Source organism: Naegleria lovaniensis (genome assembly GCF_003324165.1).
Source record: "Naegleria lovaniensis strain ATCC 30569 chromosome Unknown tig004, whole genome shotgun sequence".
NCBI classification, from domain to species: domain Eukaryota; phylum Heterolobosea; class Eutetramitea; order Acrasida; family Naegleriidae; genus Naegleria; species Naegleria lovaniensis.
Genome location: NW_025407826.1, coordinates 342,586 through 368,929, shown reverse-complemented (window position 1 = coordinate 368,929; position 26,344 = coordinate 342,586). Strand labels below are relative to the sequence as shown.

The following is a 26,344-nucleotide window of genomic DNA, read 5'->3' as shown; positions in this document are numbered from 1 at the left end:
GTTACGATATTGTAATATTGTTGATATTTATTGCCGAGAGCCTTGAATAAAAGGCAGAATATACTCATTGAGACTATGCAGAATGAAATTGTTTTGTTGCTCTTCTGTCAATGTTAGTGCATATCCTGTTATGAATGGATGTTTCAAAACATCATCATAGGATGGTCTTTGTTTTCGATCCACTTTCAAGCAACAACCAACAAAGTCAAGCATGACCTGAGACGCAGAGTGTTTTCGCAGCTCATTAAGGTGACACGTCACGAAATTGTCAAAGTCACTGAATGTGTTCCATTTAAAGGGAAAGGTAACTGAAGGCTTCTTTCCAGTAAATAACTCAACCAATACAACTGTACAACTCCATAAATCACAGTCATAACTATAAGGCTGTTCTAAAAGTCGTTCTGGACTCAAATATACTATTGGCATGTTAAAAAACTGTCGTGGAGTAACTAATGGATCCTTACCTGTGGTTCCACATATCGTGTAATAATCTGACATGAAACTAATGTGGCCACCTGATGTTGTTTTAACATTGGCTAGCCCAAAATCTGTTATTTTCACTTCTCCTTTAGAATTTACAAGAACTATCGTGTATTGCATAATAATCACAATCTAGAGATTGTTTGCAAAAAAAAACTTACTGTTCGATGGCTGTCAACATCATGTTAACATTCCAATTCTAATCGATCATATCACTTCATATACTTACTTTAACTATGTTTTGAAAATATGAGTATAACTCACTCAATAATGAACAACAAATAACTTACTATCTCTGTGAATGATGTGCTTTTTCCTTAAATATCTCAAACCTTCTAATACTTTACGTATCATGATACTACATTCCATCTCTGTGAAAATATTTCCAGCCGCAAATCGTTGCACATATTTCGCAGGATTTTTAATGATTCTTCCACATATTGATTTGAGAACATCAACATTCTTAAAAACTTCAGCAGTTGTGGGATAGTCTGAATTTGCTATCGAACTATTTGGTGGAAATAAACTTGGTTTCTCAGCTATTGTTTTGATTAGGAAGAATTTTTGAGTATTCATAAGTTCAATGAGTTTTGAAAAATTTCCAACATTCATAAATTCCATCACTAAATTGAAAAAGTTATCTCTAAAAAAGCATTCATAGAGTTTAACGAGAAAATCACTCTGACTATATATGGTATGACCATGTTTCCAATGAAATGCATAGTAAATGATGATATTTTTCATTATATTTTCAAGAATCAACCTACCTCGAATAGATGGCATGAAATTCTCTCCAAATATTCTTTTCATCAGATAATTTAAATGGAATTCTTTTGATGGCATAGAATGAGAATGGTGGAGTAATGGTCCTTACTGTTGTTTATCATCATCCATGAATGGTGTGATAGTGTGAATGAATGAAACATTTATGAAATTATTTTCAAAATCATTCATGAAATTCCACATGATGGTTGAAATGATTGGTTGCCAACAATTGTTTTGCAAAATTATCGAGTCCATAATATTATAATATTTTTATATATCATATTATAATATGAGAATAATTTTAAACCACCACCTACCAATAGAAACACTTCCAAAAGCTCCCTTTCCAACATCTTGCATGGATGTTAAATCAAGATCAAAAACACTAATTTCCTTCTTTTTTAATTTCAAAACATTGGAAGTATCATCTTGATGATCATTATTGACTGTCATGTCATTGACAATAACATTTTCAATTCCATTCTCTCCGATCGAATATACTAATCTATTTCCTAATAATTGTTTTGTTATGGTTGAATCTGTTTTAAATGTCGTTGTAGAGTCCACTTCTTCATCGACTTTCCATGGATCTGTAAAAATTGACAAGTTGACAGGACGTTGAAAGAGAGGATGTGGTTGTGTGGATTCGAGGAATTGTTGATGATTTTGGGAGGTTGAAGGAGGAGGAGTTTCATCCACCATCACATCATCACTTGTGAAATTATTTAAAACACAATCACGAACGATTTTAGTAAATCCACCCGATTGACGATTTGTTTTCGAGTAGGACTCACGGTCATCAGTTGTTGGTTGTTGTTGTTGAAGTGAAGAAAGAGAATGACGATGAGTATTATTATTGGTGGACGATGATAACGACGAAGGAGGAATCATTTTTTTCTCTTCTGAAACCAAACAGGTTGAGAGGTACTAGTCGTGCTACACTCGCTCAACCATTATAAAAGTTTAATTGTTTACTCTTTCTTTGAATCCACACTTTAAACATTCATAAAATACAGTTTGACCTTCATCCGCAGAACGTAATTGCATGGTAAAGAACTTTCTTTGAGAATGACCACATTTTGGACATGGTTCGTTAATAATGGAAAATTCATTGCCTGATGATTTTTCTTCTTTTAATCGTTCTTCTAATTCTTGAATTTTTGATTTACGTGGAATGGTCATCTTGAATGAAAATTGAACCGAGTCATAATCGGAAATGTTGAATCGTGTACCACAGCATGAACATGCCCAGTCCGTTACCGTTGGTGCTGTAGGAAATGATAGCAGTGTTCCACATTCATGACAAAACATTTTAGATGCATAAAAGTGAATATCGGAAGAGGCGTGAGAGTGTGCCGAATGTTGTTGGGATGATGTTGTTGTCGACGAGGATGATGAGGTGCTCATTTTTTTTGATTCATTTTGTGTGCGTGAGTGGCGACTTGCTCATAAAAGTTAATAACATAACACATAGAGGCTGTTTACTTTTGAAAATGGTAGTTCTACAAAATATACAAGATCCTTGTAAGCTGATGCTTAATCGACCATTTGATCTTCGACCTTCTTGGATGATGTATCTAATAAATTCAAATAATTTTCAATGGCATCATCTTCATAGATTGTAAATTTGAAATCTTTTCCAACAACTGCCACACTACAATTCTTTGTTGTCAATTCAACATTGTCACCTGTTGTTCCTTTGAGAGCCTTCAAAGCGTGAACAATCAATTCTTGAGCGTTATTAGTGAAAGTAGCGTAATTTTTCTCGAAATAGGTCTTGGCACTTTGAGATCTTGCTCCAATGGCAATGGCCTTGTAACTATACAAATTTCCACTTGGACATGTTTGATACAAATGTGTTCCGGTTTCATCATATCCTGCAATTAATAATCCTACACCAAATGGACGGCCGGAAGAGTTTTGTGTGCTCTTTTGAGATTTGTCGGCGATCTTATTGGCCAATCTTTGTACAGGCATGAATGTGTCATAGACATATTGATGACTCATACATTCGTTTCTCATATATTTACTTAAGACACGGCCATCAGCAGCTAATCCAGCAATAGCGATACCGACATGATCATCAATCTTGAAAAGCTTTTTTTGATAGCTTGATAGTTCGGCATGAGGAGCTCTTTTCAATGTTGCTAGTACAACATAATCCTGAGTTTTCACTCCTACGGCAGCACTTCCTTGTTGAACAGCCTCCATTGCATATTCAACTTGATGTAATCGGCCTTGAGGACTCCAAGTCGTAATATCTGTATCGTATTGATTTCTGAACATTTTTTTTTAATGTTTTCTTGCCATCTATTTTTAATTGTATTTTCCACTTGCTGTTTTATGAAACAAGAGACGAAAAATGATTCCACATCATCTGCCGCCAGGTATCAAGCCAATCTCATCATCAAATGAATATTCTTCCACACTGGCTTTTCAATTTCAAAATAATGCACATGATGGTTTTGAAAACAATCCGATTGGAAAATTTCAAAAATGGCTTTCACAATCAAATGATTTCATCAAACAATTAGATATTTCAACCACAAATGATCAAGTCGATATTTCAGCAATGAAATCCAAGCTATTTGTTGCAAATTTAGCTGCTGATTTTGTTACAGTCAATGCTCATACTTTACAACCAAGCTCAAGAAAAATTATTTGTAAGGACATTTCCGAGAAGGGATTTACATTCTTTACCAACACATCTACTTCAAAGAAAGGAATGGATATTTCTACCAACAATAAGGTGGCTCTAAATTTCATGTTTACACTGCCTGTGATTCGACAAATTCGAGTGGAGGGTATTGCTTTGCCTGTTTCTGAGGATCAAGTACGACAATCATATGAAAAGGAAGAGCCTGAATACAGGGTCAATATTCATACCTGTCCGCAATCGCAACATTCACGAGGTAGAGATGAAATGTGGAAGGAGTTTGAAGAAATCAACTCAAACAAGTCTCCTTCTGAGCTGAAATCGTCTATTCCCAAATATTGGGGTGGATATTTGATCGTTCCAAATCGTTTTGAGTTTTACCAAGAAGGCTTACATCGAATGGCAGATAGAGTAGAATATACTAAGGAAGAACAATCCGAGTCATGGAATGTATCTACGCTGTATCCGTAGGCAATAACAAAACAGAATTTCAAACGCCTTTGTGTTGTAAAAAAATTGTAATTGCATTCCACGCCTTCATGAAGCCCATTGTCATGCTCGATTGCCAAGAGGATGATGAGGATCATCAAAGCCTCTCTTTGGAAGCCTTACTTGATGATATTGAAAACGTAAAACCCTCCTCTATAAAACTTAACAGAAAAGACGTGTTTTCAAAGCCAAAGAATTTAATGGCCAAAGACATTATACCTATCGATTTAATTCCACCACTGAGGCCGTTAGATACCGAGACGAAGAAAACTACAGAGTCGAACAACAGACAGTATCAAGCTCGGCAACAACCTTCTCAAAACGAATCGCGGAAAGGCTTAGCTCCCTCTAGAATCAACAACCCCAAAGATGATTTCAATTCAAGTCTTGCAAAGACTCAAGACAAAACAGAAAAGAACGTTGTGGCCCCTTCCTCAAACTCAAGATCATACAACACCAATAAGACCATGATAGCAAGCGGTAAACAGAATGAAATCAGTCAGGATCAAAACCTATTGCCAGTCTCTATGGTCCATCACTCCTTCAAAAACCTGTTTGGATTCAGGTATTTCAACAAGCTTCAATCGCAGTGCTTCCATAAGATTTATGAAACAGACGATAATGTTGTTATTTCGGCACCTACGGGTATGTTATTTGCTTGTGCAACCTCAATATTATTCATCTTTTCAAGGATCTGGAAAGAGTGGGTGTATGGAAATTGGAATTATAAGGTTGTTTGAAAAGTATTTCAAAAATGGAAAGATGAGCGAACCAGGAAGGCATAAGTGTGTCTACATCGCTCCAGTGAAGGCTCTTGTTCAAGAGAAGCTTGCAGAATGGAAAAAAAAGTTTGAAACTCTAGGAATCCAAGTTGGAGAGCTAACTGGAGATTCAATACAAACAGATGTCTCCTCGTTGGACAAATTTGACATCATTGTAACCACTCCTGAGGTAAGTGAGTTCTAAATTTGAAAATTTTTATATCGAACAGGTCATAGAAATACGATTCATTAAGTAGAAGATGGAAAGATGTCAATTGTTTAGCATTTGTGAAGACGACTGAGCTCATATTGATTGACGAAGTGCATTTATTGAACGAGGTAAGCAAAATTTTGTTATTAATGGAACAATTTAATTGATCGAAATCATAAGGAACGAGGAGCTGTACTAGAAGCAATTGTCAGTAGAATTAAAAGCATATCGGTAATTCAGAAGCATTCAGCAAGAGTTATTGCTCTTTCCGCCACAGTACCAAACATTATGGATGTTGCTGAATGGCTGGATGTAGATCCATCAGGAACGCTTGTTTTTGGTGAAGAATATAGACCTTCTAAACTTGACCTCAAAGTGATTGGTATTCCAAACGAAAAAAAGAATTACTTTGCTTTTGAAAAGCAACTTGATAAAAAGTTGTTGCAGATCATAGAAGAACAGAGCAATGAAAAGTCGGTTCTCGTGTTTTGCTCTAGTCGTAATGCTACAATGAAGAGTGCTTTACAAATCGTGGAGGATTCCAAAACCTTAAAACCAAACTACTTTATCAAGACCAACGAGCAGAAGGAAAGATTGAAAGAGGCCTTACCCATTATTGAGGATCAACAGCTTAAGGACTTGGTGATAAATGGAGTTGGTGTCCACTCAGCACAGCTCTCGAAAAGCGATAGAAATATTGTGGAAACTCTATTTGCTAACAAGGACCTGTCTGTTATTTGTACAACATCCACACTCAGCCAGGGACTTAATACACCAGCATACTTGGTAATTGTAAAGGGAACTAAAATATACCACAAGGGGTCTGGATACATGGAATATCCTTCTATGAACGTTCTGCAAATGATTGGTCGAGCTGGAAGAGCAGGATTTGAAGACTCAGGTCTGGCTATTATTCTTACAGATAGCACTATGGTTGACTATTACACAAACTTGAGAAATAGTCCTTACGTCATTGAATCAACTTTACATAGATACTTATTCGAGCATTTAAATGCAGAGATATGTCTTAACAGCGTCAGAAACATAACTGAAGCTATTTTTTGGGTAAAGTCAACATTTTTATATGTTCGGTAAGTTGACATTTATACGCTTTATTAAAACAAGTTTCACCTTTGAATGTAGTATTCAAAAAAATCCAGAATATTACGGGTTGGAGAAGAGCAACAATCTTGATGAAAAAATCGAAGAGATTTTAAAAAAAAGGATAGAAGAATTATGTGAAAAAGAGCTATTGATTGTCAACGAAGGCTCTGTTTCATCTACACCTTTTGGACAGGTCATGTCTCGTCTTTATATTCAATATAAAACCATGTGTGTGCTTTTAAGCTCCGTGACAAATTATATGAAAGAAAAAAGGTTGTTGCAACTTGCGTGCTCGTCTTTTGAGTTTGAAGAGTTTTCTATACGCCAGGGAGAGAAAGGAATACTCATCAATCTTAACAAGCATGATAATATAAGATACAAAATCAAAGATAAGATTGAACTTGCAAGAGAGAAAGTTTTTATTCTCATTCAGGCGATTCTTGGAGGTGTCACAATTGAGTCAATAAGTATGCGACAACAGGCTCAAGCCTTACTTTCTCCTCTTAGTAGGCTTTTGTCATGTATATTTGAAATAAGCAAAAATAGAAGATACGGTATCACATGCAGAAACGCATTTATGCTGTCCAGGAAAATTCAAGTGGGTAGTTGGAGTACCGAAAGCAGAGATAAACCTTCGATCAGCGCGTATCAAAACAAGAGCGGAATTACTATTCAACCCAATATAGGATCTGTGCATTCTTTAGTTTCCAACAAATACTGCTACGTCTCTGTTGAAAGGAAGGGTATTTTGCTTGCTCAACGCAAAATTTGTGAAAACAAATCACTCTCTTTCAAGATTGACTTTTCAGAATTTAGTGAATCAGATGTTGAGTGCTTTTTGTGTAATACGTATGGAGAGGAAATACGAGCAACTGTAAAAATTAACAAAATCAATGGTGACATCAAGAAAAGATCTATCGAGAATGTACAGGACAACATGGCCATTAAGGAAACCCCAAACAAAAAGACAAAATCAGTTGCCTCTAGCTCAATAGAACAGAAAGAGCATGAAGCTTATAAAATGGCCAACAATGCTTTTCCACCGCTAGAAAAACCAAAAGTAGTGAAAGCTCAGCAAAAACCATCCATGTCATCAACGTTCAGGAAACTGAGCATTCCCCATCAAGAAAGATCAAATCTACCTGCCAATATTGAAAGATTGAAAGTTAAATTCATAGTTTCGACACCCAATATGGATAACAACTTCCTAGAAAACGTCCTTAAATTCCAAAGAGAAACAGGAAATTGCACGACTTTTGCCAATCTATTTCATTGAAATCGATCATTTAGAACCTTTTACTTTTTCTTACAGTAGGATTATTACTCTGTTGGTGATTATACCCTTGCACTAAACTTCGAGCAGCAATTGCAAATTGCAGAGATTCAATCTTTTCTCCAAACGTGTAAAATGGGTTAGAAATACAATCAATATATAATGAATGAAGTTGTTGGAAGAGACTCCTAATTTCAGAATCTCTGTCTGTTTGTTGATAATCATCACCTGCAATAATGAGTAAAAACTTCACGTCACTATTTGTAATGTATCCGAACACTTTATAAATTTCCGTTGGAAATAACAATCCTAAATACATGGTATCATTTTGACCATTTGTTGTTTTACGATTATTGATCTTTTCTTCTACGATGTCCAATGCAGTATGGGCAATGTAGTGGTATTTCAGTGGGTCCTCTGCTTCTGATGATTTGTATACTTTTAAAAATAGCGGATTATTCTAATAAATTAAAAACGTTTTAGTGAAAATATAGAATAAGAATTAAATTGTTGTTATGATCACAACTATCCGATGATGATGGTCATGTCAACACACCTTCTTTCCAATAATCGCCAAACAACAAATGCAAGACATTTTTATAAAAAGTGAAAAATCAATCATGCTCAAAAAATTTCATTCTCCTCTCCTTTCGAGAAAGCTTCTGACCCACGCAAGCTCTTTGTTCACTCATCCACTCAACCAGCAACAACAAATGAGAACTGTGGTTAGAAAATTAACAGATGAAGAGTTGAAAACGGAGCTGTTGAAAATCCCATCCTGGGAACTTGTGCAAGAAGCCAAAAGAAATGTGATCCGACGAAAATTCGCTTTCAAAGATTTCAAACAAGCATGGCAATTTATGAACAAGGTTGCCACAAAAGCTGACGAGGTATGTACTATTCTTTATTAGCACTCATGATATGATTGAATGAATGATTGACTCTTTTCTTGAATTAAAATCGAACTTCAACCGCATTTGATCGAAATTTAATAATTAGACGGATCATCATCCCGAGTGGTTCAACGTGTACAACAAGGTGGATATTGTACTTTCAACACATGATTGTGGAGGACTCTCGGAAAGAGACATTCTCCTTGCTGAATTTATTGACCAACAAGTACCTCCTTCAAAGTAAATCTCAGTGTTTTAGTTGACAGGGCTTCTTTCGAACAAACCCAAAGGTGTCGCTGTTATTCTGCCGTTACATCAAGAAAAAATGAGTAAGGCAGTAGTGCCCAAAGCAAAGACTGTTTGGGAAAAAGGAGTCAAGGTGATTTTCAACCATCCGGATGAGTCTTGGGTTGTTGGAGAAATTAAGGAAGTGAATGAAAAGATGGTTACCAACAAGATACCAACCCCTTACCTGTGTAAATCCATTTCAGGTAATGAGGCTTGGGTGTCCGAGCAAGATCTGAACATGTACAAAGACGAAATTATCGTTGCAAAGAATGATGATCTCTTGGATATGATTGAGTTGAATGAGTCTGCTCTTCTGTTTTGTATGCACAACCGGTTCAAAGAGGACCTTATATACACGTACATTGGAGGCTTGGTAGTTTCCCTTAATCCTTTCAAGTGGACCATCCCGTACTGTAAAGATGATTACATGGTCAATTATATTGAAAAGAAGAAGAGTCTTGTACCTCATTGCTGGCACATCGCTGATAAGGCATATAGAGCCATGAGACAAGGAGAAGGAAATCAAACAATTCTCATTTCGGGAGAGTCCGGAGCAGGTATGTATTAGTATTGGTAACATTCCAAGTTAAAGGCTAACTTCCACACAATGATCAGGAAAAACGGAGGCATGCAAAACCGTAATCAAATACCTATGCAAGCTTTCATCCTCCATGACCCACGATAAGAGTGTCAAGGAGGCAGCGGATGCTATTGGTGTCAAAATTCAACAAGCATCGCCAATTCTTGAGGCCTTTGGTAACGCTAAAACGAAAAATAATGACAACTCATCTCGTTTTGGCAAATTCATTAAGCTTCAATTTGATATGCATGGTATTATTAAGGGAGCCGTAACGGAAAACTGTAAGTTAACTTGCATTACTTTATTTGAATTTTATTCCTTTATAGATTTGCTTGAAAAGTCTCGACTTATGAAACAAGGTCCGAATGAGCGATCTTACCATATTTTCTATCAGATATTGGCTGGTATGGATCCAGAAAAGAAGAAAGAATTGTTTTTGACAAAAGCTGAAGACTATGATAGTATTATGAAAGGAGGTTGCTCCAAGGTAGAAACAATTGATGATGTTGCTGATTACAATAACATGGTAAACGCTTTCCATATTGTTGGTATCGATGATACTATCCGTGATACAGTCTTTAAGGTCTGTGCAGCAATTCTGCACTTACAAAACATCAAGTTCAGACCAACAGGCGAAGCTGGATGTACTGTAGAAGTTGACACACCTCTTAAGCATGCCTGTTCTCTTCTTTCAGTAGACCCTAACGCTATGCTTAAGGCGCTCACTGTAAAAGTATATACTGTCATGAACAAGGTGTTCGAGTCTCCTTTGAGCCCAGAGCAAGCATCTGATTCCAGAGACGCTCTCTCAAAGGCTCTCTATTCAAACATGTTTGATTGGTTAGTCAGGAAAATTAACGAGAATTCTCTTGCTTCTGAGTATAGTTCATTCATTGGATTACTTGACATTTTTGGATTTGAGAGATTTGAATTCAATACCTTTGAACAATTCTGCATTAACTTTGCGAATGAGGCACTTCAGGCCCACTACAACTCGTATACATTCAAAAAAGACAAAAAAGAATGTGAGAATGAAGGAATTGACGTAACAGAAGTGAGTTTCAAAGACAATCAGCCTTGTCTTGATATGATTCAAGGATCTAAATCAGGCATTCTCAAAATATTAGATGATCAAAGTGTGTTCCCTCAAGCAACAGATCAAAAGTTTTTCGATATGGTTGCCCAAACATATAAATCACACGAGTATTTTGTTCGCCCTCCTCTATGGAAAGAAGATTTTGCAGTGAAGCACTATGCAGCTGAGGTTAAATATAACACAAAAGATTGGCTCGAGAAGAACAAGGATGTACTGAGAGATGATATCATTGATGTTCTTGCACAAAGTAAGCTGGAGTTTATCGCAAAAACTATTTGTCCTGAGAAGAAGGACTTTACCAAAAAGGACAAGAAGCCAACCACAGTGACAGGATCATTTAAGAAACAATTGATTGAGCTCTTGGACTTGATCAACAGCACATCACCACACTGGATAAGAACTATTAAGCCTCATCCAGCGAAGAAACCTGGTTTATTTAGCAATGCTGAAGTTGTGAAACAGCTCAGCTCATCTGGTGTGTTAGAAACTATCAGAATTAGACGAGAGGGTTACAGTGTTAGAATACCTCATGAAGCTTTCTTTAAGAAATTTAGTATAATTATAGGAGAGGGATCAACTACAAATGTTAAAGAATCTATTCAGAAAATAATTGATACTTTGAATTTGAAGAAGGAACATGTTCAAATTGGTAAAACCAAGGTGTTCTTAAAATCAGAAACCTATAACATGATCGAACTTACAAGAAATAAGAGACTAGAAAAATATATAATCAAAATTCAAAGAGTAGTTAGAGGCTTCTTAGGACGTTGTGTGGCCCGTAAATTGAGGGAAGAGTTACGTATCAAAAAAGAAAAAGAGGAATATGAAAGAAATAAGGAAATTTTCGAAAGAATGCTGCAGGATAAGAAAGAACGCGAGAGAATTGAACAAGAAAAAAAAGAAAAAGAAGAAAGAGAAAGAAGGGAGCGTGAAGAACGTGAGAGAGAAGAAAGAGAAAGAATAGAGCGAGCTCTTGCTGAGAAGGAAAGATTGGAAAGAGAAAAGAGAGAAGCTAAGGAGATGGAAAAGAGAAAGCTAGAAATCCTCAAAGCTAAACAAAAGGAAAGAATGTTAGAACTCCAAAAAATTGAAATCGAACGAGCAGAAAAGGAGAGATTAGAAAAAGAAAAACAAGATAAAGAAAGAGCTAGAATGGAAGAAGAACAAAAGATTTTACTCAAAGAAGAGTTAGAACGACGAAAGGCGGCATTATTGGAAAAAGAAAACCAAAAAATTGCTCTCGAAAAACAGAAAAGACTTCAAGAGAGAAGAGCACAGATGGAAAGTAGAAGGTTGGAAAAAGAAAGGACCGACACTGAAGCTGAGAAGCGCAAACGAAGAGCTATTGCTATGTTGGAGCTTGAAAAAGAGACCAAAAAGAAACAAGACACGGAGCTCAATAAGGTTGCAGAAGCAGCACGACTAAAGCTGGAGCAGGAGAGATTGGAATGGGAGAGAAAGCAGTGGGAAATAATTATGCAAGAAGTGTTGAGAGAAGAGCAAAAGAAAGAAAGAAGAAATGAGATTGAAAAGCAAAAGTTAAGAAAAGTTGAAGAGTCTGAGAAGCTCAAGCAGCACAAACATCTTGAAAAGGCTGCAAATATGTATGAACGCGAAAAGAAGGCTATGGCAAGAAAAGCTCTAATTCAAGCAGAAAAAGAAGATTATATTCAAAGCAAAAAGGAATTTATGGAGCAACAAAAGAGAAAGTATTTGCAGAAGAGACAAGAACAAGAAATACAGATTATTGAAAAACAAGCTCATCTTCAGTGGGAGGTCGACAAAGAAAAACGAAGAGAAGAAATTCGCAAAGCTCTCATTCAGCAAATCAGAAACGAAAAATCGAGAGAAATTTGGAGAGATGTTGAAATGGAGAAGAAAGAAATGTCCAAGAGATTGGAATACGAAAGAAAAATGTGGGAGATGGAAAGACAGCTTCAAATTGAGGCAGAAGATCTTGGTAAAAAGTTTGAACAAACTCGAGCTGAACAAAAGAGTCAACAACAACAAGAATACTTAATGCATAAGAAGGAAGAAGAAGAATATAACTATCAATTGCAAAAGCTGAAACAAAAGATAACTGGAGTTTTTTCAGCTGGTCCAATGAACACTTCTGGAAGTCTTGACCTTAGTAAGAGTATGATAAGTCTTTCTCCTTCATCACCAAGTCTGTCTCCATCATTGAATAGCTCTCGTGAGTATCCAAAAGAGAAGATCAATGTACAAAGCCCCCTATTACTTTCTGCTCGTCCATCAAGCGCTGTTAACACTAGTGCTCTTTCCTCAAGTAGCTCAAAGATTCCGCTCAAAAAGGGTGTATTTTCTAAGCTGTATTAATATCTGAATGAGAAGTAAATTTGTGTGACTGAAGAAAACCAATAGGATAACCTGTTGTCATCAATGTCATCCCCAACAACAAAAAATGAAGCTCGAACCCTTGCTAAGCGTGGACTTACCTCTCGACAAACAAATTTCCAAGATTCGATCGGTGAGCTTCCATCCAACACAGAACAAAATTGCCATAGGGTTTAGAAAAGAGATTTTCGGTATGTTTTGTGGCTCGGACACCTGCTAATTGATGGGATTTTCAATCATCATGAACCTATGAAATATGGATCATCATTATTTAATTAATTTGTTACAACTAACATTGCTACAATTCATGAATACCATCATCAGAATATGATTTGGGTACCGGTTCTAGAACAGCACATTTTAAAACAGAGAGCGAAGTTACACATATTGAACACAGTCATACTCATCCTGTTCTGGTCGCTTCTCTTCAAAATGGTTGTTTTAGCGTTCTTGATCTCAACACCAATACTCTCACTGCATTCCATATCCCAGTCCGAAGAGAAGAGGCAAGAAGTGCTTCGTTTTTTGCTCTCTCCCACAAAAGACCTATGATTTTCTATTCCAGATCTCCGTCAAAACTAGCCCGAGAACGAAGCAATGTAGTGTTTGGTATTGAAATGTTTTCCGATTCTAAACATCGGGTTGAGTACAGTCATAAGAAACAAATTACAGCAATTACAACACATCCCTCCAAGTCAATGATGGCATCTGCAAGCAGTGATGGAATCATTAAAATTTGGGAGACTGAACAACATAATTTATTATTTCAAATAGAGGGTATGTTGATATGATTGGAGACAAACTTGTTCGTTAACATGATGCGAATAATTGTACATGATGACATCATAATATCCTTAACTATAACTTTAGAATACGAAGCGAACAAAAAGGAAAAAGAAGCTGTTACGAGCCTATGTTTTTGCAACAATGAAAGTAATGATTACGATATTCTAATATCTGGCACAAGAGAAGGATCTATTAAAGTTTGGTCCATTCCAACTGTTCCGAATCAAGCACCAAGAGTGTTGGGATATGCCACAACTGATGAATGGATCACATCTCTTTTGGTTCATCCAAGTGTACCATGTCTCTTCTATTTGAATGGAAAGGGATGCTTAAATTCTATTGATATTGGATCAATCATTTATTCAACAACAGGAGGACCTAAAATGAAGACTTTATTAACAGATTTTGAAATGTTGGATCCATATTATGTTGCTTTACACAGAACCAAAGACACTAAAAAACGATTAATTCCTATTATTAACGCTACATGTCATCCAAAGACAGGAGCTATTGCATTTTACGTAAGTATTTGATTGAACTGTTTTTCGACTCACACAGTTGACGGTTAGGGCAAAAATTTTCAAATTTCTGAGCTGAATGCAAGAGTCATCAAAGGAACCATTGTTGCTGATAGATTTCCAATTTTCTCTACCTTCGATTCTGTGAACCCTGGAAGTATGCTACCACATACATCAATTATCAACTGTAATTTGGAAACTCTACTTTCACCTAAAAAGCAACAATTTAATTCTCATAATGAATTAGTGTCAAGCGGAGACTCTTTAGATTATTTAATTCCTTTTTCAAGTATTCCATACATTGACGGAAGATCAAGGCCTCCACACTCTACTTTGCTTTCATATGATCTTAAAAAAGAAAAAGCTCAAGTGTTGATTGGATCTTTGAGAGCTACTCAGGATCTTTATCCATATTACAGATGTACAAAAACCAATTTTAGCGCCAATAGAAAGTCTGTGATAATTTTCTATGAGAAGCTTCTCAACTCATCCAACACGTATGAAAGTGACAATTCCAAGTTCTTCTTCTCGAAAGTCGATGACATTTATTCATCTCCAAAAGACAAGGTAGTCCTTCAACTCCAAAAGGGTATTGATGGAGGTTTTTTAGGGGACTCCAACAAGGACTATGTAGTTTTATCTGAAGGTGGTGACGTTTTGAAGGTTTATTATAACAATGAGCTTCAGAGCGATATCAAATTGAAGGGGAAAGTGAAGTATTTATCAACCTCTCCTTTCGGTAGGTTTTAACTGAAATTACTTGCAACTAGTGTTTAACATTTATTTGCAATATAGATCGTTCGGTAATTTATTGTACTGCTGGCAATGAGTTGAGCATGGCTGTATCTATTGAGGACAAAACAGAAAAGCGTTTGCAAACAGACCTAAATAGGCTTTTCCATCTCAGAGACAATGAAGCACTTATTGATATCCAATGGCAGAATGAGACCATGTGTAACGAACCATGTCTGATTGGTGTATTGACTTCTAGAAGAGTTTTGATTTTAAATAAGAACATGGATATGTTGTCATGCGTGGAGGCTCCTTCTCAGCTTTCGTTCCAATTTCAATCGATTCTGTGGATTGGATCTGTACTGTTGTACAATTCTAAAAACTTTATTCATTGTTTACACCCATATGGCTCAACAAATAATGCAAGCGCTTTCATTGGAACTTTGGATCATGCCGATTCAGTGATGTGTGCTGTTCTTTGTGATCGTGTGTTTTTTGTTTCTCACAAAGACAGAATTCCATCCATTAGTTATCGTTACCTAAATATTGTTGAGCCATTAATGTTAGGAATTTTATCAATTCCTAAAGATGTTTTATCTCCAGACCAGAAAGGAGAGCTACTACGAAAAGTGACTGAGAGATTTGATTGTAGAAACGTTTCTGAAAAGACCCTTATCAACTTGGAAAAGCAAGGATATCCTCAATTAGCTTCAGAATTGGTAACAAACAGTTTATTTAATTTTTCATGGGAATTAAGACTGAGATTAGCAAAAGGTTCAATGAATTTCTCTTATGCTCTTCAAGTGCTTGTTTCCCAATATGAAGAAGAGTCTCATGATAGAAGTGGATTCATTTCTAAACACTCCAAGTTTTATTCACATTTTGTTGATTTGGCAAAGACATCTCTCGAGTATGGACAATTTTCTGTTGCTCACAAATGCTTTGACATGATCAATGACGTTTGGAGCCTTTTTAATTTATTTACTACAACAAACAATGCTAATGGTCTAAAGCTCTTAGCACTTCGCTGTAAAGATTCACCTGATTTTTACTCAATTTATACAGCATGCACATTGTTGATTGGACATGAAGCCATTGATGACTTTATGAGAAGTTACGACCTTTCTGCGCATGATAGTGTTAAAGTGGATGATTGGCCAATCAAAGTGAGTGACATGAAGGAATTTGAAGTGAGTACAGAAATTAAGGGAAGAATGCTTGTCTCTGAAAGAAAGCTTCAAGCAGAGACCCCAAGAGATTCATCTCTTACTAGCCCACCCTCAATGACCAATGTTCCATCTGATGACGAAATTGTTAAGATGGATATGACTGATTTCTTAAAATGGCTTGGATATGGTACCATGTCTATTGGTAAAGAGAACCTTGAAGAAGTTGGATTCAAGGATGATTTTGGTGGCAATCAATCTGTATCTTCGATCGAAGAAGATTTGCCAACCGAGCCATCAAAATCTTCTTCCAAATTACCCCCACTTCAACATAAACTTCCACCTCCTCCATCTCTAGACGTTCCCTCAACTACAACAACCACTGAATCATCAGAAAAAGACGAGGATGAATCAAGTGAAATGTCTTCCACTAAGGACGCCAAGAAGAATAGAAAGAGTGAAAATAGTGACTCTGATGACAGTTCATCAGGAGAAGAAGATGACTATGATAAGAAGACAAAAGCGTTCCAAGGTCTAAAAATCAAAGAAGAAGTTATTTACAAAGATGCTTCTGCTACAGATATTAGACATTCAGTGTCTGGTCTTGCTGGTCTTGGAGGTATTGGTGCCAGTCGTAATAGAAGAAGAAGAGGTGGTGCTGCAAAGGAAGAAAAGGACAATACACCAAGTGAGGTTCAAGAAACGTCTCCAGCGACACCCAAATCAGTATCCTCTTCGAGCTCACAACAAGAGGATGATAGATCCATGCTGGTCAATGTAAATCCGACTCAGTGTCTCAAGGACGGTATGACAGCTATGGAGAAGGGTGACTTTAAAGAAGCAAGAAACCAAATGATATCTGCTATTTCTGCTCTCGTGAAAGACAATACTCAAATTCTTAAGAAGTCAAATATTCTTCTTTGTGTACATTACAAGCTACTCATACATTTACTAGCTAGAATAAGAGCTATTGAAGCACAAAATGACATTCAAGAATTGGCAAGACTGGCTACCTTTATTTGTCAAATTAATGTCATTAATAAGCACAAGATCGTCTGTTATAACATGGGTATTAAGAGAAATTTGAATGCTGGCAACTATGGCATCACTAGCCACATTCTCAAGCACTTCTTACCATTGAGTGAAGGTATTCCAAAACTCAAAGAGGAACTTTTGAAACGTCAGCAAGAATGCTCAGAAAAATCATTTGTTGACGCTGATTTGGAATTGGCAAACCATTATTCGGGTGTCACGGATGATGAGCCATTGAAGTTTTGCTGGAAAACGTACAAACTGATCAACTCCAACTTTCTTAAATGCTCCTATTGTTCTGCATTAATAGCAAGTGTGGATTCTGTTAACACCGACGACACATGTCCATATTGTACATACGGTAATTTAGAATTGCAAGAATTTAAATAAATTATTAGGTCAACCCTCAAATTTGGCTTGCACCTCGGTGTGTAATTCTTTGCAACTTTTTAACAAGCTCACATTCAAACCAAAATCGAGTTCTTACATAAAACATGAATCGTACATCAAGCCATCGCCAGGAACAATGACGCTGCACAGAAAGCACACTGTCAAGATATCTTGGGTCCTCCCTTGCATGTTTTTTGAACTGTGAATAAGATAAATAAATGTATGGTGATACGTAAGCCAAATCAAATTGGTAGTCCATCGCTTGTTGGAAGAGTTCATCCACTCTTTCAATTTCTTGAATTTCTCTCAATCTGTCTCTAACTTCTTCGTATGAGGAAGCTGGAGGATGTCCAACTGTTTTTGATTCTACAAAATGAGAAATAAAGCTAATAGTACGTGTTGCCATTTCAACCTCAAAGTCTCTTCTTGGGATAACAATAGTGTTTCTGTGGCTGTTTAAAAAGAGCTCAGTTCTTGTCTGTTCGTTAACGACCAATTCATTAAATGTTAACCTTAGTCTTGTGAAAAAATAGCCAAGTATAACACATAGGAAAATACTTGCAGAAATCGTAATCTCACTGAAAAATCCTGAACTAGTGTCAGCGGAAGGTATAAATGCTTTCAACACCGAAAGCATGGAAGTAATGGATAATATGATCAATCCTGAGAATATGAGTATGGTAATGGTAATATTCATAGCTGTCTTGTACCATGAAACAAACAAAATGTTCACTGCTAAAATAATTAAAAGTATGAAGAAATCTGAAAACATGACAATCACCAAAGTAATTGCAGATTGAAACATGGAATGCATCCAGCATGAAACTGTGAGAAGAGCAAATAAAAACAAATCCAGTCGAGTGTTACTCTTTGCAGATATACTTCCAGTATCAAATCTCCATTCATAAATAACGAACATATAAACAATTGACAAAATGTGAAATGGCAAAATGAGTATTAAACTAGGAATCATTAAAAAAACGTTAAGGGATCGAATAGCATGTAAAAAACCAAGAGACACAGGTATAAACAGACCTGGTATTAATTCAATGAGATGAAATAATAACCAAAATGCAGCAACTCGAAGCTTTTCCCGTCGATCCTTGAGCAAATGAACCTGTGGGTGTTCCTCAATATTTGAATAGTGTGCAACAGTTCTTGCATCTCTTAAATTTTTGAATGATTTCCAATTGAAATGAAAACAAATGAACGATAATGTCACAAGAGAAAGAGTAACCAAACATGAAAATAGAAAAGGTACAAGTAAAGTCCACCAAAAATTCGTTTCATCTTCCCACAAGTATGAAATTTTGAAATTAGCCAATACAGAGAGTATCATGAAAAACTTTTTGTTGGAACGATGCCAAGGTAAATGACTATCCATAAACAAAGAAGACCATTGAATAAATAGTAATATGTAACAATAATAGGAGATGAAACCTCGATGAGGTCCTAAACAAGTGCTTAAAAAGTTTCGTATTTTCCTTTTCCAATCATTAGATTCACTACTACCAGTATTTGGATTGGATGATACATGTTCCGTGTCGTTATGATTGTTGGTATTCGTTGTTGACCTGTTAGTGGAATAAACTGGTTCTTCTTCCACTAATGATGAACTTTTCAATACCACTTGAGAATAACTTCCGAAATATAAATACAATTCATAAAAGAATAAATACAAGGCTTTTTCATGTTGGTTCAACGTAAGTTGAGAATATAACGCTTCATATTGGACATCGGAATCGGACAAAATCCGAGAAGAAGCAACAATATTTGGAATAACTCTCTCAGTTCTATGACCATCTCGGACCGGATGATCATTGTGCATCACTACTGGTGGTGAACGGATCGTGTTGTTGAGCGAAGAAAACGAAGGATCCACGTCGCCACCTTCACGGAAAGTTGTTGAGCTCATTTTATTTTTAAGATCGAAAGAGTTATGAGACCTCATTCACAACCCTATTGATACCACAATTCAATTCGTTCTGGGCCACTTTATTGATTGCCATAGAGTAGAGAATGAATGAGAGAGGCGTAATTTGTGGATGAATCTGATGTGGTTGCCAACTCTTTAAGAAGCGTACATAATTCCTGATCAGTTTGTAAATAATCGTACATGGTTGTTGCTTTCATACTTTGAAGTTGAATATTGTAGTAGATGTGTAAATTGTCCTCATTAAAAGTAGATAAAACCAAAACCAGCTCATTATTGTGCCGTGGTGTGAGAGAAAAAATTCCACAGTAGCAGTTTGCAAGTGGTGATTTGAAATTGTATGTCACAATGTTTTTGTCCTTATCTAAAATGTAAATGATTCCATCCCAAGAAGAAATAACAACTTGAGAATCTGTGGAGGTGGTAACAAATTGGTGAGCACTTATTGAAAGAATTTCATGTTGGATGTTTAAAATGTAGTCGTAATGCTGATAATAATTTTGCTTGGTTTTGTTCATGGTGGAAGTAAACATATGAGTTCCTTTGGTGTGAAGCAGTTCTTCCGAAATTTGAAAATGTTTAAGAGGGTCTAGAATAATTACTTCTCCACTTAGCCCACACATAGCAATGCAATCCTGTTCTCCAAATTTAATATTTCCTACAACCGTTAGAGGGTCATTCTTAAAATTAATATACTTTGGCTCGATGATTATCACGGTATCTATTGAGGGAACAATTCCTAATGCACCGGATACAAATCCAATAATCAACATTCCGTCATGTAGTGACATGCTGTTAATTTGATTATTCCTAGTATTTACTTCCTTGTAGAAAGTAATTTTTTCTCCAAATTTAAATACAAATAAATTTCTGTTATTTCCTCCCAAAATTAATTCATTTGTACCATCGTGGTCAATGTCAAAAAATACAGCACAATTTACGTTGCATGGAATTCTATATGTTGCGCTTGGAGTAATAAATTCACTCCTAATAATTGTAAAACAAGACGAAAATTAGTAAAAGTATACTCTCACAGCATTCAAAGCTTACCTAGCCAAGGATTTTAAGTGTGTATGGTGGTCATGTAAACGACTAGGCAATGAAACAGTAGGTGGTGATGGACTCCTTGATGGAGGAACAGTATTTTGTTGTTCTGAAACGCTTGGAGAAGAAGGGGAAACTAAGGATGTAGAGCTGCCAGCACTTGGAATATGAATTGATGGCGGTGTAGTTGCATCCAATAAGTGTTGTTGTGTGCTCATGTCATGAAAAGAGGTGTTAAAGGCACTGTCAATTGTAAGCCCGCTTTCATAGCTATTTACACTTGCATCGTCATTCCAGGCGGTATATTGTTGGGTATTAATTTCACTCTCGATGCTTTGGGAATCATCAAAACATATTCCAATGGCAACTGATTTGTCAACCAGCTTGAATATATGCGCTTCCCCTTCAGCTGACAATACAAGCAATATCGGAATGTTTTTACCGGTACATGAGCACAGCGTTTCTGTGCTGGTAATAAATGATATCTACATTTTCAGTAATTCAATATTTGTTCCAATATTCATCAATTATTAATTATTATTCAATCACACATGCCATCACTCCAATACCCACCGTTCCCAAATTATGACAAATATATTTCGGATGTTTGTGTGTGATGCATTGATAAATACACAACGTTCCAAATGTATTACCAACAATTAATTCTTTAAATCCATCTCCATTAATATCTGCCAACAACATGGCATTCTGAGAAATACTAGACTTTTGTTCGAAATATAAATCATAAGAATCTACAAAACTCACTTGTCTGAGTGAGCCATTACTATTTCCATTACTCAATTCATGATGTGATGATGATGATGATTTTTCATCGGATATCAATGAGGCTTGCTGATGATGTTGCGGTTGAATGGAAAGAGATGAAAGTTTTGGAGCGTGATGATTTACAACCATTTTTTAAACTTTCAAAAGGAGGAGTACATGGAATGATTTTCAGATCTGAACAGATTTGAAATAACCCAATCCATCCCACAAAGACTGTGAACGTTTCATTTTGAATACTCTCCTTCAAAGTTCATCAAATGATCATTTGAGCTGCACCTTCAATCACGGCATTTGAATTCAAAAAAAAAGCCATCAAACGCAACCAATTGCTCTCAAACCCGCTCTTGTTCAAAATTTAAATTGTTTATCTTCATCGTTGTCATCACATCATCATCGGGATTGATGAATCTTCAAGAGGGAATATTGATGAATAATGATTCTGCATTGGATGAACAGAACTACAATCAGTCTTCTTCGGAACCACAGCGGTTCTTTACCGAAGAGCATCTCGTGAAAGAAATTGAAAGTCTCAAAAGCCAGTTAGAGAAAGAAAAACAAACCAATAAGAAGATCACCTCAAATGTAAAAAAATTAAAGAAAAAGCTGATTGATGTCTCTTCGTTATTGGAATTGCAAGATAATTTGAAGAAGAAAATCGAGGAGCAAGTTTTAGAAATTATGAAATTACATCAACACAATCAATCTTTATTGGAAAAAAACGAAAATCTTCAACAACAATGTTCAAAATTGGAAAAAAGTGCAAAGAGTTCTATCACGACAGATCAGTCGCAAATTATTCAACAATTGCGTTTTGAGAAGATGAGCATGGAAAATACGATATCTTCCCTGAAGAATGATTTGGAACAAGTAAAATCTGAGAAAGAGGACTTGTCTCAACAAATTGAACAAAATCAAAGCAAATTGCGAAAATATGAATTCTTGAATAATCAAGTGCAAGAACTCAGAGGTCTCTTAACGCATACTCAAAAAGAGCTTTCTGAGCTAAGAGAGCAAAGAGGATTTATTTCCTACGCCGATTTTGCTGTCGTCAAACCAACAACACCAGAAGAAAACAAGAAGAAAGACTACAAGTCAATAGCACTCAATACAGATCCCATTCAAATGGACTGGTCGAAATGCCCAAATTGCAACAAAGCATCATTGGGATCCAACATTGATGTTCCTTTTAACCTTCACACTCAAAAACAACCATCAAGACAATCTCATCCTTCAAGGATTGAAAGTCCACCACATTCTATAATCCCTACATCATCATCTCCTTCCACAACTCCTTCCACAACTCCTCAACAGCATCAACAACTAAATTCATCTAAATCTCAACACAAAAGGAAAATTGATGAAAAATTATCATCTTTTAAAAAACCAAAGCAATCAGAGAGACAATATTCGTACACGCCACAACTTCCCACTCTTACAGCTTCCGATGTATCACAACCACCTCCTGTACTACCCAAACTTAAAAAAGTAGTATCCATTCAAAGAAATACAGATTCCAGCTCTCCACATTTACCATTTTTACAAATTGATACTTCATCACCAGAGAAGGTAGCAGCCAAACATATAACAATCACAGAAAATCAAAAGTCATCAGAAACAACTATGCTGCCAGATATTCCTTCTATTTATTTTATGAAAAAAGATGAATCTGTTGCTCAGTATATTGAAACCATGTTCATGAACTTTATTTGCAACTTTGAGACATTTATTTCTGATAAGGTCTCACAAGCTAGAGTATTAGGAGAGATTGTAAAAACATGCAAGACCATATGGAAACATTACTCTCAGAATAGTACACAAATTATTGAAGGAGTCTCTCACGTATTAATAAGGCTAATAACTGGCAAAGCTACCTTTGTTCAATGGAATTTATTTATTATCATGCTTGATCATTTAGACATTTATAGCTGTCAAATCAACTTGTTGGAGAAGTTACTGAGCGAAGCAGAGAGGTTTGTGAGTCAAGTACTTTTGGAGAAGGACGATCACAATGATTCAAAGTTGATTGCATTATTGGCAGGATTAAGCACAATCAGCAACACGAGGTTTGCAAGGTTGGATTTTTGCATGTTCTCCAAAATGAAAGAGTTATTTTACAATATTTTGCAATTTTCCTTGAGAAATGAGTGGAACAAGACACTTGGATTTGTCAGTACCAGATGTGTGAAATTATTGTTGGCAATGGTTTCCTCAAACAAACGTCTTCTGAGAAACGGTTTCGATTCTAATTCTAGTGTTGATTTGGTTGTGGCTTTGGTATTTAAACAAATGATGCAGTCGAGTCACAAACAATTGAATGACGAACTTGTGATAAGGTCTGTTGAGAAGTTGCTTGAATTTTGTGCATTGGAATTGAGCACGGAGGATGTGTGTGATATGTTGTTGAATAATATCGATAACATTTCAACACAATCATCTCAAATACCAAATTCCATTGTTTTGATTAGCCTCTCGGTGAACGACTGGAATTGGACATTTAATTATTTAATATTTGGAAGGCTATGGCCTCGACTGCTACATTACTTGTCACACCAAAGTCATGAGAAACTACAAATAATATTGACATCAATTTGTAAGCTTGCTATTTCCAGATCTCAATTACATCCACAAAAGGTGAAGTGGCAACCCAATGATCCTCTACACGATGGTCAATTACAACTATTGGAGAAGTTCAAAGGAATACTTTTGTTGGACAATGTATTCACTTTCGAAACTGTCAAACTTGCTGCTGATGCCATGTCCGAAATATTAGTGAATAGACTATCTGTTACAACACTAGAACAAGATTTAACAACTCGTTCCAACCATGAACAACAGCTTAAAGAGTACGCAGACTTCCTCAAAGAGTGGTATTTAAAGAAGAACGACAGAGTCTCCAATGTAAACATTTCAAACTTGATTGACGTGATTTAATAAAGTTACAGCAAAACAGGCTGTTTTTCTTCCACTTGTTCCGTTGAAATGGATTCAATTTCTTCACGTAAAAGAGAAAGATAAGTTTCCACGTGTTTCAAAGCTTTGCTGTTTCCGTTGAGCTTGAATTCTTGCTGTTTTTTTTCAAACTGTGCGACCTTTTGTTGGAGCTTGGTTGCCAATTCTTCACCTTTGAGCTTGTTCATTTTCTTCTTGAGCGTTAACATTTTCAGCTTTAAGGCACAAAACTCCTTAATTTCTGAATTTGTTGTGTGTTGCTTTTCCCATTCTAATACCGAAAAGCTCTCAGTTGGTATATCGTCAACAGTCGGGAATACCACTTCAGTAGAAGATTCTTGACTGGATGACGCGCTTGACGATACTTTAGATGGTTTCTGAATTTGTGCTGATGCTGACGGCTCAACAGCTAATTTTTCCAATTCTCTCGACAATTCTTCCTCGTCAAATTGAAGTCCTTGAATTTGATTAATTTGGTCGAAACCAGAGTCAATAATATGCTTAATTTCTTGATATTCAGACATCGTATCAGCAATATTTTCAATTGATTCCTCAACATTCATTGTATTAAGCTCCGTAGTATATTGTTTGAGAGAAGTGGCTCCAACCTGTAAGCTTTTTAGGACTTCGATATCTGAAGTTGCATTCTCGGTGGAGGTTAACAACTCGAAAATGTTATGTCGGGCTTGGTTTCGTTTTTCTAAAATGTTGGATACCAATTTTTTCTTTTTCAATATCCATTTAGCATCCTCTTTCCTTTGAAAAGTGAGACACTTTTTAGCTTCTGAAACTAAAGAATCAACTTTCATTTGCAAACTTTTCACTTCCTTGTCAAGAAGATGTGACATTTCTTTAAGTTGAATAATACCAATAAATTTCTGTGTGTAATGAGGAATATTATTCAACACTTCCTTCTTCATGGAAGATTCTTCAAAACAAACAACTCCTTTCTTTGAATTGGCAATTTCTACAACAAATGCAGATTCCTCACAATGCATATATCTCAATAATAAATCTATTTGAGTAAAGTCATAATTTGGAAATTCCCTTTCTCTCAATTCACTTGGTGCAAAGTATAAATCCAAATCTGATACCTTGTTCTTGTGAGCATTTTTTATAAAATTCATTGTAATTTCTTTGAGTGGTTTCATCACTATATACTTGTTGTCTTCAGGGATCTTTGAGTTATTGAGAGCAGTATTGGCACCCGCTGCATTACTCAAGGCGCTTGTTCGTCCAAAGAACCATGTGGTGGCAACTCCGATCAACCAAGAACCAATTCCTTGATTGTTGTTCGTGTCATAAACATTTTTAAATTCTTCGATGGATATTAACTCTCCTTGATGAATCATTTCTTGCTAGCATTGAGTTGATCAGTTGTTATTATTGATCCGTTGGTGAAGAAGTTAATTTAAAAAGAAATAATAGAAATATGGAATCAATGTTGAGTTTTGAAATGATGATGAATAAGACTTACAATTACAGTTTGCCATCCGAGTGTGGTTTCCACAATTCCTTCATCACTCTTTTTTCGTCGGCTCATATATTGTTTCAGTTGTCGGATAGTTACGATCAAAATTGTGTTTTTGTAATATTCTGAAATGATGGATAAAAGTATGTTTCTCCAAAAAGAGAATCTTGAATCCCAGTCGTTGACATTCAATTGTCGTGTTTTCTTGAAATTACTCATATAAAAGATCATACTCTTGTCGTCCTTCCATTCTGGAAACTTTCGTTCTAAAAACAAATTAATGTTTTTTTCTGTAGTTGAAAGAAACAATCAAGTAATGGATTTCAATGAATTGATCGATCGTTATTAAAATCGGAACATGTTTGCTTACCTTCATCAGAAATAATGTCAGTCGTGTGGGAAGGAGGTGCGTTCATTTTTTTTAAGCTTCTCTTTTTCCTAAACACGAAAGAAATTCTCTGCCCCTTGGTTTTTCAAATATTTGAAAATTGATGATCTTTCTTGAATCAAAATATTAATTCAAACAACCTCATCTTGGCAGACTAGGCTTCCCATTCTTTATAGCAACATATTGTTAAGCAAAAAA

The 26,344-nt window shown here is 36.0% G+C and overlaps 13 protein-coding genes across 13 annotated transcripts; 6 read left to right on the top strand and 7 right to left on the bottom strand.

Moving 5' to 3' along the window:
• Positions 1-27: 27 nt before the first annotated feature.
• On the bottom strand, positions 28-2,136 carry C9374_011369 (uncharacterized protein; the record flags this gene model as incomplete). Its single annotated transcript, XM_044687017.1, has 7 exons — positions 28-416; positions 465-584; positions 642-651; positions 710-714; positions 771-1,165; positions 1,248-1,353; positions 1,563-2,136. 7 exons carry the CDS (start codon positions 2,134-2,136, stop codon positions 28-30), a joined length of 1,599 nt encoding a protein of 532 aa, XP_044554538.1.
• A 72-nt stretch (positions 2,137-2,208) lies between these two features.
• C9374_011368 (uncharacterized protein) lies at positions 2,209-2,652 on the bottom strand (the record flags this gene model as incomplete). The annotated part of the gene is made up of 1 exon (XM_044687015.1): positions 2,209-2,652. The coding sequence occupies one exon, from the start codon at positions 2,650-2,652 to the stop codon at positions 2,209-2,211; it is 444 nt and encodes a 147-aa protein (XP_044554537.1).
• A 129-nt stretch (positions 2,653-2,781) lies between these two features.
• On the bottom strand, positions 2,782-3,531 carry C9374_011367 (uncharacterized protein; the record flags this gene model as incomplete). Its single annotated transcript, XM_044687014.1, has 1 exon — positions 2,782-3,531. The coding sequence occupies one exon, from the start codon at positions 3,529-3,531 to the stop codon at positions 2,782-2,784; it is 750 nt and encodes a 249-aa protein (XP_044554536.1).
• A 76-nt stretch (positions 3,532-3,607) lies between these two features.
• C9374_011366 (uncharacterized protein) lies at positions 3,608-4,372 on the top strand (the record flags this gene model as incomplete). The annotated part of the gene is made up of 1 exon (XM_044687013.1): positions 3,608-4,372. One exon carries the CDS (start codon positions 3,608-3,610, stop codon positions 4,370-4,372), a length of 765 nt encoding a protein of 254 aa, XP_044554535.1.
• A 68-nt stretch (positions 4,373-4,440) lies between these two features.
• C9374_011365 (uncharacterized protein) lies at positions 4,441-7,742 on the top strand (the record flags this gene model as incomplete). Its single annotated transcript, XM_044687012.1, has 5 exons — positions 4,441-5,035; positions 5,082-5,341; positions 5,389-5,490; positions 5,543-6,453; positions 6,506-7,742. 5 exons carry the CDS (start codon positions 4,441-4,443, stop codon positions 7,740-7,742), a joined length of 3,105 nt encoding a protein of 1,034 aa, XP_044554534.1.
• A 10-nt stretch (positions 7,743-7,752) lies between these two features.
• C9374_011364 (uncharacterized protein) lies at positions 7,753-8,334 on the bottom strand (the record flags this gene model as incomplete). Its single annotated transcript, XM_044687011.1, has 2 exons — positions 7,753-8,199; positions 8,296-8,334. The coding sequence occupies 2 exons, from the start codon at positions 8,332-8,334 to the stop codon at positions 7,753-7,755; spliced, it is 486 nt and encodes a 161-aa protein (XP_044554533.1).
• A 118-nt stretch (positions 8,335-8,452) lies between these two features.
• On the top strand, positions 8,453-8,876 carry C9374_011363 (uncharacterized protein; the record flags this gene model as incomplete). The annotated part of the gene is made up of 2 exons (XM_044687010.1): positions 8,453-8,629; positions 8,739-8,876. The coding sequence occupies 2 exons, from the start codon at positions 8,453-8,455 to the stop codon at positions 8,874-8,876; spliced, it is 315 nt and encodes a 104-aa protein (XP_044554532.1).
• Positions 8,877-8,957: 81 nt separating this feature from the next.
• On the top strand, positions 8,958-12,933 carry C9374_011362 (uncharacterized protein; the record flags this gene model as incomplete). Its single annotated transcript, XM_044687009.1, has 3 exons — positions 8,958-9,477; positions 9,536-9,781; positions 9,827-12,933. 3 exons carry the CDS (start codon positions 8,958-8,960, stop codon positions 12,931-12,933), a joined length of 3,873 nt encoding a protein of 1,290 aa, XP_044554531.1.
• An 85-nt stretch (positions 12,934-13,018) lies between these two features.
• C9374_011361 (uncharacterized protein) lies at positions 13,019-17,575 on the top strand (the record flags this gene model as incomplete). Its single annotated transcript, XM_044687008.1, has 5 exons — positions 13,019-13,142; positions 13,276-13,728; positions 13,822-14,258; positions 14,307-14,994; positions 15,051-17,575. The coding sequence occupies 5 exons, from the start codon at positions 13,019-13,021 to the stop codon at positions 17,573-17,575; spliced, it is 4,227 nt and encodes a 1,408-aa protein (XP_044554530.1).
• Positions 17,576-17,591: 16 nt separating this feature from the next.
• Positions 17,592-19,490, bottom strand: C9374_011360 (uncharacterized protein; the record flags this gene model as incomplete). The annotated part of the gene is made up of 1 exon (XM_044687007.1): positions 17,592-19,490. One exon carries the CDS (start codon positions 19,488-19,490, stop codon positions 17,592-17,594), a length of 1,899 nt encoding a protein of 632 aa, XP_044554529.1.
• An 80-nt stretch (positions 19,491-19,570) lies between these two features.
• On the bottom strand, positions 19,571-21,467 carry C9374_011359 (uncharacterized protein; the record flags this gene model as incomplete). Its single annotated transcript, XM_044687006.1, has 3 exons — positions 19,571-20,495; positions 20,559-21,037; positions 21,126-21,467. 3 exons carry the CDS (start codon positions 21,465-21,467, stop codon positions 19,571-19,573), a joined length of 1,746 nt encoding a protein of 581 aa, XP_044554528.1.
• A 273-nt stretch (positions 21,468-21,740) lies between these two features.
• On the top strand, positions 21,741-24,269 carry C9374_011358 (uncharacterized protein; the record flags this gene model as incomplete). The annotated part of the gene is made up of 1 exon (XM_044687004.1): positions 21,741-24,269. The coding sequence occupies one exon, from the start codon at positions 21,741-21,743 to the stop codon at positions 24,267-24,269; it is 2,529 nt and encodes an 842-aa protein (XP_044554527.1).
• A 5-nt stretch (positions 24,270-24,274) lies between these two features.
• On the bottom strand, positions 24,275-26,174 carry C9374_011357 (uncharacterized protein; the record flags this gene model as incomplete). Its single annotated transcript, XM_044687003.1, has 3 exons — positions 24,275-25,645; positions 25,765-26,048; positions 26,129-26,174. 3 exons carry the CDS (start codon positions 26,172-26,174, stop codon positions 24,275-24,277), a joined length of 1,701 nt encoding a protein of 566 aa, XP_044554526.1.
• Positions 26,175-26,344: the final 170 nt, after the last annotated feature.